Source organism: Phoxinus phoxinus (assembly GCF_949152265.1).
Source record: "Phoxinus phoxinus genome assembly, chromosome: 25".
Classification (NCBI taxonomy): Eukaryota; Metazoa; Chordata; class Actinopteri; order Cypriniformes; family Leuciscidae; genus Phoxinus; species Phoxinus phoxinus.
Window position 1 is genome coordinate 25,838,891 of NC_136900.1, and position 10,350 is coordinate 25,849,240.

Sequence of the window (10,350 nt, forward strand, 5' to 3'; positions counted from 1 at the left end):
CACAACCCTCACTGAGATAACACACACTGTCACTCAAACACACTGAGAGTAAAACACTACACAACCCTCACAGAGATAACACACACTGTCACTCAGAACACACTGAGAGTAAAACACTACACAACCCTCACTGAGATAACACACACTGTCACTCGAACACACTGAGAGTAAAACACTACACAACCCTCACTGAGATAACACACACTGTCACTCAGAACACACTGAGAGTAAAACACTACACAACCCTCACTGAGATAACACACACTGTCACTCAGAACACACTGAGAGTAAAACACTACACAACCCTCACTGAGATAACACACACTGTCACTCAGAACACACTGAGAGTAAAACACTACACAACCCTCACTGAGATAACACACACTGTCACTCAGAACACACTGAGAGTAAGACACTACACAACCCTCACTGAGATAACACACACTGTCACTCGAACACACTGAGAGTAAAACACTACACAACCCTCACTGAGATAACACACACTGTCACTCAGAACACACTGAGAGTAAGACACTACACAACCCTCACTGAGATAACACACACTGTCACTCAGAACACACTGAGAGTAAAACACTACACAACCCTCACTGAGATAACACACACTGTCACTCAGAACACACTGAGAGTAAGACACTACACAACCCTCACTGAGATAACACACACTGTCACTCAGAACACACTGAGAGTAAAACACATCAAACACCAATACAGAAAATACAAACTTTTCATCTTTACAGTTTGAACAATGTCAGTGACTTCATACAAAGTAATATTTTCTTCAAAGAAAAGAGTGACATTCTTTTACATGATTTATTTACATTTTTAGAACATAACAATTCTTTAAGGTAAATGAAAATTAGCAGTTTGCTTCAATAGTCTGTAGTAATTTACGAAATTACAGTAATGAGGAAAAAAAGGTAGAAACTAAAAGTATATGTAATTCGAACAAATAATTGAGGGGCTAATCCTGCTAATCTCTAGCATCAGGACACAGGTGTTCATCAACATCACATCTAATGTTCTCTCTTGCCATGCACCTTCTGGAGTGCCTTATCCATCCCTGCAGTCCTCTGGACTCGTGTCCTCACATCCGGCACGCATGGCTTCCAAAAGAGACATTTGGTCATGTGGGTGGTGGTGACCAAACACTTTACACCTCCAGGCAGAGAACAACTCCTCTATTGGGTTGAGGAAGGGTGAATGTGCAGGCAGGTACAGAACCATAAATCTGCGACAATAGCATTTTCCTGCGCATCTGAAGATATGTTTCCTCTTCCTCCTGTTGGGGCCAGCCTTTGGGTCCTGCTGTATATTACAGTATATACAGTAATACAGTAACAATATATTTTACAGTCAAACTTACTGTAATATATATCTGTGTAAATATTCTATAATTGCAATACAAAATATATTCCTGTAATGTTCTCATTTCCTGTAAGGATGTAACTCTCTCCTGTCTCGGCTGAAGTTGCCATCAGCAGTGTTTGAAAGGCACAAGGCTGAAATCTGTTCTGTTGTGAATGTGTGGTTCACAGTTTTGACAGCAGTGTGTTAGCATTTGAACAAAGTGCTGTAAATCCACAGTGTTGTGCAGGTTGTGGTTAAAGTCGTGGGATAAGTGTGTAGAGTTTTGAAAACTGTGTTCAAGCGATGAGAAACGAACACGAGTTTGGTCCACATGAACTGCGGCTGTGCAGACTGTAGTCCGAGTTTTGCACATGTAGCTCCAGTTGTGCTCACTGTCGTTTAGCAATCGAAAAAAACTGTAATAATCAATGGGAATCGGCCTAATTCTGCCCTGCATGCGCTATTGGGTGTTTTCCTTTGTAATTTTAGTATCATTTAGCAGAATTCTGTGTGTAGGGCTTCTGTCTCTCTCTCTCTCTAACACACACTCTCTCTCTCTAACACACACACACACACACACACACACACACACACACACTCTCTCTCTCTCTCTCTCTCTAACACACACACACACACACACTCTCTCTCTCTCTCTCTCTCTCTAACACACACACACACACACACACTCTCTCTCTCTAACACACACACACACACACACACACTCTCTCTCTCTCTCTAACACACACACACACACACACACACACACACTCTCTCTCTCTCTCTCTAACACACACACACACTCTCTCTCTCTAACACACACACACACACACACTCTCTCTCTCTCTCTCTAACACACACACACACTCTCTCTCTCTAACACACACACACACACACACACTCTCTCTCTCTCTCTAACACACACACACACACACACACACACACACTCTCTCTCTCTCTAACACACACACACACACACTCTCTCTCTTTCTCTCTCTCTCTAACACACACACACACACACACACACACACACACTCTCTCTTTCTCTCTCTCTCTAACACACACACACACACACTCTCTCTCTCTCTAACACACACACACACACACTCTCTCTCTCTCTCTCTCTCTCTCTCTCTAACACACACACACTCTCTCTCTCTCTAACACACACACACACACTCTCTCTCTCTCTAACACACACACACTCTCTCTCTCTCTAACACACACACACACACACACACACTCTCTCTCTCTCTAACACACACACACTCTCTCTCTCTCTCTAACACACACACACACACACACACACACACACACATTCCCTCTGTTTCCATGCGTGACGTATGCACTATGGTAACTTTTTTGTAAGGCTTTTCGTCTGTCCTTTAAAGTGGGAGTGGCGTAATCTACAGTCAGTCACGAGCCCCAGTTTCCTGGCTAGCCATTGGCTGTCGGCCCGCGACGTCATGAGATTCGGCTCCTCTTTTAAAAAGAAGGCGGGAATCGCGAGCTGTATTTCGTCGGTGCAGCTGCAGTGAGCGAGCGCGATGGTGCGGACTAAAGCGGATAGTGTTCCCGGAACATACAGGAAAGGTGAGAAACCCCGAACTAACCCGTTAATATCTGCCAGACTGCTCTAACCTGCGGGACAACGGGGACGCTCGTATCAATCGTACTGTTGTTGTTGCTATTACTATTATCAGTTGTTGTACTATTATCTATGTCAATGTATAGATGAAGACGAGTAAGTGTTTATCTCTCATCTCCCGCCAAAAGCACAGAAACGCTCCGTGACTAGATCCGCGGTGTCGTTCCCCGAGAACGCGCTTTTACACGGTGATCCGCCATGTTCGTCTGAGCAGGATTGAGCGCGAAGCTTCTGTTGTCCAGCGAGCGGGCGGTAAACGGCTTCACCAGATGCTGATCTTATTACTGCTGATACATGTTCTTGAAGGAGTGTTTTCACAGCTCGAATAATCTCATTGTTATTGTTTGAACATTAGAAGCGAATGTTATTGAAAGTTTGCGTCTAATAGAGTTTATCGGTGACAGAATGAAATGGCGCCACTTTCACCTTCATCCGCGTCGCGTCACAAAGAGACGCCGCGAGTCCCCGCGAGCGGACATGACGTCATCCTGCATGTGTGGCTTGTGTTGTGCAGGATTTATTAAATGTGATTTGTTAGTTTTGTGTGTTTTTTTGTGTTTAGCTGTTGCAGCTTCCGCGCCTCGGAAGTCCCTCGGCGCGTCTGGATCCATGAACGCGCAGAGCGGAGGCGCGCAGTCGGGCACGCCTGGTGAGTGCGCGCGCACGCTCACACACACTCACGGAGGATGTTTTTTTTTTTTCTTCTTCTTTATTTTAAACTTAAAGCTAAAAGGTACATTTAGTATTTCTTAGACTGTGTAACACCGATGCTGTTTTCAGTCAGTCATCTTCATTTATACAGCACTTTTAACAATGTAGAATGTTTCAAAGCTGCTTTACAGAGATAAACGTATAATTTAAGGTAACAGATTGTTTTGGCTTTATAGCGGTTCTTGAATAATGTTATTTCCCAGCTAAAGTTAGTTTTGATTGATTCACTTCCGTCGCTAAGACGACAGCGTTCTCTCTACACAGACTTTACACTGAACCTGTGAGAAACACTGATGCTCACGTGCGCATCAAGAATTAATTCTATAGTTATGTGCGTTTGAATATATGTGCGCATGTTTGTAATTCTCTACAAACCAAGATTAAACTACTTGTCCTGCCTATAAATTTGATACAGAATTTTATTTTATCACTACGTGGATGTTTCTGTGGCCGTGCTGGTTCAGATGATCTCATGCGTGTGTGTGTCCTCAGCCAAGGGCAAGTATGCGGGAGGGAACCCCGTGTGCCCCAGGCCCACCCCCACATGGCAGAAGGGCATCGGGGATTTCTTCGGCGGTCCCGGCCGGAAGCCCGAGAAGGAGAACCTTCATCCTAATGAAGATGATGAGGAGGAGGAGGAAGAGGAGGCGGGCGGCAGCGGCGTCACTAAAGCCCCCAGGAAGTGAGTGAGGAACTTCCTGTCTCTGTTGATCTGTGTGTTACATGTTTTACTGTCGCTGATCCGTGACTCTGTGTTCCAGATCCAGACCCATCATTGAGGAAGATGATGAAGAGGCGGGCGGCAGCGGCGTCACCAAAGCTCCCAGGAAGTGAGGAACTTCCTTTCTCTGCGCTCCCCTGACCGGCGTCTCTGCGCTCCCCTGACTCTGCGTCTCTGCGCTCCCCTGACCGGCGTCTCTGCGCTCCCCTGACCGGCGTCTCTGCGCTCCCCTGACCGGCGTCTCCGCGCTCCCCTGACCGGCGTCTCTGCGCTCCCCTGACCGGCGTCTCTGCGCTCCCCTGACCGGCGTCTCTGCGCTCCCCTGACCGGCGTCTCCGCGCTCCCCTGACCGGCGTCTCTGCGCTCCCCTGACCGGCGTCTCTGCGCTCCCCTGACCGGCGTCTCTGCGCTCCCCTGACCGGCGTCTCTGCGCTCCCCTGACCGGCGTCTCAGCGCTCCCCTGACTCTGCGTCTCTGCGCTCCCCTGACTCTGCGTCTCTGCGCTCCCCTGACTCTGCGTCTCTGCGCTCCCCTGACCGGCGTCTCTGCGCTCCCCTGACCGGCGTCTCTGCGCTCCCCTGACCGGCGTCTCTGCGCTCCCCTGACCGGCGTCTCTGCGCTCCCCTGACTCTGCGTCTCTGCGCTCCCCTGACCGGCGTCTCTGCGCTCCCCTGACCGGCGTCTCTGCGCTCCCCTGACCGGCGTCTCTGCGCTCCCCTGACCGGCGTCTCTGCGCTCCCCTGACCGGCGTCTCTGCGCTCCCCTGACCGGCGTCTCTGCGCTCCCCTGACCGGCGTCTCTGCGCTCCCCTGACCGGCGTCTCTGCGCTCCCCTGACCGGCGTCTCCGCGCTCCCCTGACCGGCGTCTCTGCGCTCCCCTGACCGGCGTCTCTGCGCTCCCCTGACCGGCGTCTCTGCGCTCCCCTGACCGGCGTCTCAGCGCTCCCCTGACTCTGCGTCTCTGCGCTCCCCTGACTCTGCGTCTCTGCGCTCCCCTGACTCTGCGTCTCTGCGCTCCCCTGACCGGCGTCTCTGCGCTCCCCTGACCGGCGTCTCTGCGCTCCCCTGACCGGCGTCTCTGCGCTCCCCTGACCGGCGTCTCTGCGCTCCCCTGACTCTGCGTCTCTGCGCTCCCCTGACCGGCGTCTCTGCGCTCCCCTGACCGGCGTCTCTGCGCTCCCCTGACCGGCGTCTCTGCGCTCCCCTGACCGGCGTCTCTGCGCTCCCCTGACCGGCGTCTCTGCGCTCCCCTGACCGGCGTCTCTGCGCTCCCCTGACCGGCGTCTCTGCGCTCCCCTGACCGGCGTCTCTGCGCTCCCCTGACCGGCGTCTCTGCGCTCCCCTGACCGGCGTCTCTGCGCTCCCCTGACCGGCGTCTCTGCGCTCCCCTGACCGGCGTCTCTGCGCTCCCCTGACCGGCGTCTCTGCGCTCCCCTGACTCTGCGTCTCTGCGCTCCCCTGACTCTGCGTCTCTGCGCTCCCCTGACTCTGCGTCTCTGCGCTCCCCTGACTCTGCGTCTCTGCGCTCCCCTGACTCTGCGTCTCTGCGCTCCCCTGACTCTGCGTCTCTGCGCTCCCCTGACTCTGCGTCTCTGCGCTCCCCTGACTCTGCGTCTCCGCGCTCCCCTGACCGGCGTCTCCGCGCTCCCCTGACCGGCGTCTCCGCGCTCCCCTGACCGGCGTCTCCGCGCTCCCCTGACCGGCGTCTCCGCGCTCCCCTGACCGGCGTCTCCGCGCTCCCCTGACCGGCGTCTCCGCGCTCCCCTGACCGGCGTCTCTGCGCTCCCCTGACTCTGCGTCTCTGCGCTCCCCTGACCGGCGTCTCTGCGCTCCCCTGACCGGCGTCTCTGCGCTCCCCTGACTCTGCGTCTCTGCGCTCCCCTGACTCTGCGTCTCTGCGCTCCCCTGACTCTGCGTCTCTGCGCTCCCCTGACTCTGCGTCTCTGCGCTCCCCTGACTCTGCGTCTCTGCGCTCCCCTGACTCTGCGTCTCTGCGCTCCCCTGACTCTGCGTCTCCGCGCTCCCCTGACCGGCGTCTCCGCGCTCCCCTGACCGGCGTCTCCGCGCTCCCCTGACCGGCGTCTCCGCGCTCCCCTGACCGGCGTCTCCGCGCTCCCCTGACCGGCGTCTCTGCGCTCCCCTGACTCTGCGTCTCTGCGCTCCCCTGACCGGCGTCTCTGCGCTCCCCTGACCCGTGTCTCTGTGCTCCCCTGACCCGTGTCTCTGCGCTCCCCTGACCCGTGTCTCTGTGCTCCCCTGACCCGTGTCTCTGTGTTTCAGGTCCAGACCCATCATTGATGATGAAGAGGAGGAGTGATCCACGATTCTCATGACAGTTTTTAGTGTACATCTGTAAATACTTTTATTGGGATGTTGGTTCATGTTGTACAGAAGTTTAATAAAGTGAGTTTTTCAGAGTTTGTGTGATGTCTCCATTGAGTGCGATCGATCCCATAAACCACTGATCTGTGACTGAGCAAATCCTCCAATCACACACGAGCTGAGATGCGGATCCTCCAATCACACTCGAGCTGAGATGCGGATCCTCCAACCAGACACGAGCTGAGATGCGGATCCTCCAACCAGACACGAGCTGAGATGCGGATCCTCCAACCAGACACGAGCTGAGATGCGGATCCTCCAACCAGACACGAGCTGAGATGCGGATCCTCCAACCAGACACGAGCTGAGATGCGGATCCTCCAACCAGACACGAGCTGAGATGCGGATCCTCCAACCACACTCGAGCTGAGATGCGGATCCTCCAACCACACTCGAGCTGAGATGCGGATCCTCCAACCAGACACGAGCTGAGATGCGGATCCTCCAATCACACTCGAGCTGAGATGCGGATCCTCCAACCAGACACGAGCTGAGATGCGGATCCTCCAATCACACTCGAGCTGAGATGCGGATCCTCCAACCAGACACGAGCTGAGGTGATGATGTTTCTGGGCTGAAATCGGCCTATAGTTTACATGATTCATGTTATTAACCCTCTGGGGTCTAAGGTGTTTTTGGGGTCCTTGAGATGTTCTGACATTTGTGCTTTTTTCAGTTGCTTATAAACATATTAATGGCAAAGGTGTAATTACACTATTTATCACAAACAGGGCTACCATAATATGTGAGCAACATGCATGTACATGTTTGTGTTTTTGAGAGAATAATGTTTATGCATGTTTTTTTTCAAAAAATGAAAGTGTCTGAAATAATGCCAGAAATCACACAGTAAATATGTGTTCTCAATACTTCTGAGTAATGGGTGTGGTCGCCTAGAGCTTTTCCTTCAAAATGATCTGAAAATCATCCTGACTAATCACTCACATAAAACAATACATTGATTTACGTTTTGTAAAACACTTTTTGTTTGGGAAGGCAACATGCGCAGGGCCGTGACTGATCCAACACATCATGAACAGTGAGTGTGGTTCACAGAAGACAATGACCCGCATAATGAGCCTTTCAAGCCCATCTTGTTCAAATATGCTACATGAGCCATTCTTTTTTATACATTCAAATTGTATAATATCCAAGCTCAACATTTCTAGTAATTGTGCAGTTAATTCTCATACTGTATTTTCAGAAAGTTTTGGAATACATCATATGCCCAAATGTGTCACTAATAAAAAACAATAAATAATTTAATGAGAAGGCTTATATTGACCTATAAAGATTATTTTACATCTACCTTGTAAATATTTTTTGCTATTTTATTAAAAAGTGTTCACATGTAAATCAACAACAATTACAATTTTAACAATATTTCAAGTGTAATCTTTCTTTTTTTTAAAGTATCATACATATTTCAAAGTTAAGGATTCATTAGTTTGATATAGCCTAACGTTACATTGGAACAAACACTATAACATCTTAGTTGATGAGTTTAGTTTTGACAAAACATACTATATATATAACATATGAGCAGAAACTGGCTAACAAAAGCTTATTTGATGTGTATTTTACAGTAAAAACTTTATAGTCTATCCACAACTAGTAATGTTAGCAACAGCGCATGCCGTTCATTCATCACACACACAAACGCGATTCATATATAAACAGTCTTTTTGCGGTTTACAGACACTTCCATATCGCGATTACAACAAAGCATATAATAATAAAAAAAACTTACTACTAATCCTCAACTGGACCCATTGCTCCTCAAAGTGAAACCAGCACTTCCGAGGTAAGTTTCCCAGGATTATTCCTCACCGCCTCGCAAGATGACAGTACATTCATCTGATTAAACTTGGTGTGTGTTATCGAGCTGATGTGGCCGGTTTGCATGTATCGCCTCAGATCATCTGCGTTTGAATAGCGCGCGGTCGCGTGGGCGTGGTCACATTAAAAGATAAGGAGCTATAGAGCTGGTAAGTCCCGCCCCCTCCGTAAAACCCCGCTGGACCTCAAAGTTGAAAAAGCGTCAATGCAAGTGAATGGGAGAAAATAATTATTTTCTGGTCCCGTTTGAATTGTGCCATGAATGTGAACATATGTTGTCTGTGAATTTTTTATATAATCTTTCATGTTACAAGTTTGACAGTATATGGTATGATTCGTCGGCTAGCAGTTGTGGAAAAGACATAACGAGAAAGACTACATGTCGCCTATGTGACGTCACCGCATAAAGTTGACTTGCCCGTGGTTTTCGCCAACCTCAACGATTTTGTCCTCTCCCTGAAAGAAGGCGGTGAAGTGCACCAAAGACACAGCCATGTCTAGCGGGATCCGTGAGCTAGAGCCGTGTGCTAGTGGTGTTGACGTTTCAAACGCGTCGACAGCAGCGAAGAGTTGTAGTCCACAAAGTGCTCTCACACAAAGTCTACCCGTATCAAACTTCTACCCGCTAAATTGTAGCATTCTTCACACGAAAGATTATATAAAAAATTCACTGACAACATATGTTCACATTCATGGCACAATTCGAACGGGACCAGAAAATAATTATTTTTTCCCATTCACTTGCATTGACGCTTTTTCAACTTTGAGGTCCAGCGGGGTTTTACGGAGGGGGCGGGACTTACCAGCTCTATAGAGAGCCTAAGTCCCGCCCCTCCGCTTCCGGCTCATGGGACCTTATTTCGGAAAAAATATGTATGGAAGTCAATGGCGAGAGATAACTTATCTTTTTATTCCGTCTGAACTGTCCCCTGAACTACACATATGATGTTTGTCAATTTAAAAGGTAAATATGAAAGTCAAGAAAGTCGCAGTTTGTCATAAAACAGAAGAGTAACGTTTAGTTGTATGTGAAAATCGCTCGATGAACTACATCTCTCGTCTCGCACTATGTAGCCTACGTCACAAGATCCGTTGCTCGTATGTGTGTATTCTGGCTCAAAACACGAGTCAGGCATGACGGCGTAACGTTAGGATTATAATGTAAGACTATAGAAAAAATGACAGATGTTAGCTTCAGTAAAGTTAGCTTCAGTAAAGTTAGCTTCATTCATTGAGAGAAAAGGTATGACGTCGCATGTGCGCCTTCTGGGTTTGTAGTCTTTGTAATTACGTATTTTCACAGTCTTATACCTCAACAGTTTTACATCAAACTGCGACTTTCTTGACTTTAAAATGTATCTTTTAAATTGACAAACATCATATGTGTAATTCAGGGCACAATTCAAACGAGATCAAAATATTTGTTGTCTCTCGCCATTGACTACCATACAATATTTTTCCGAAATAAGGTCCCATGGTGGTCGACCGGAAGGGGAGGGACTTAGGCTCTCTTAGATTACATAAACAGAGAATATTTGTTTTAGTTTTGAATTAGATAATTTAAAAGTACACACTTAAATGATTATAGAGATATATATCTCGTCTGAGTGAATAGTATTCGCTGAGTTTTGTTTGAGTTTACAGACGGAGAGGCAGAACTCCCTGTTTACTTTCTTTATTTTAC

At 48.8% G+C, this 10,350-nt stretch overlaps 2 protein-coding genes across 2 annotated transcripts in view; one reads left to right on the forward strand and one right to left on the reverse strand.

Annotated features, from left to right (window-relative positions):
- Positions 1-8,699, reverse strand: part of LOC306993695 (cingulin-like protein 1) — a 70,016-nt gene extending 61,317 nt beyond the window's left edge. Inside the window, exon 1 of the mRNA XM_079603695.1 lies at positions 8,578-8,699. The gene's annotated coding sequence lies outside the window, so the exon portion shown is untranslated. The remainder of the gene's footprint in view (positions 1-8,577) is intronic.
- On the forward strand, positions 2,804-6,848 carry pclaf (PCNA clamp associated factor). The gene is made up of 5 exons (XM_079603696.1): positions 2,804-2,958; positions 3,576-3,662; positions 4,217-4,406; positions 4,486-4,554; positions 6,726-6,848. The coding sequence occupies exons 1-5, from the start codon at positions 2,913-2,915 to the stop codon at positions 6,760-6,762; spliced, it is 429 nt and encodes a 142-aa protein (XP_079459822.1). The 5' UTR covers positions 2,804-2,912; the 3' UTR covers positions 6,763-6,848.
- Positions 8,700-10,350: the final 1,651 nt, after the last annotated feature.

What these genes read in the sequence shown, in the direction of transcription:
- pclaf (XM_079603696.1), top strand. Translation starts at nt 2,913, where the DNA reads ATGGTGCGGACTAAAGCGGATAGTGTTCCCGGAACATACAGGAAAG. An exon ending in GTCACTAAAGCCCCCAGGAA is followed by an intron (nt 4,407 to 4,485) that starts GTGAGTGAGGAA and finishes TCTGTGTTCCAG; the next exon opens with ATCCAGACCCATCATTGAGG. An exon ending in GTCACCAAAGCTCCCAGGAA is followed by an intron (nt 4,555 to 6,725) that starts GTGAGGAACTTC and finishes TCTGTGTTTCAG; the next exon opens with GTCCAGACCCATCATTGATG.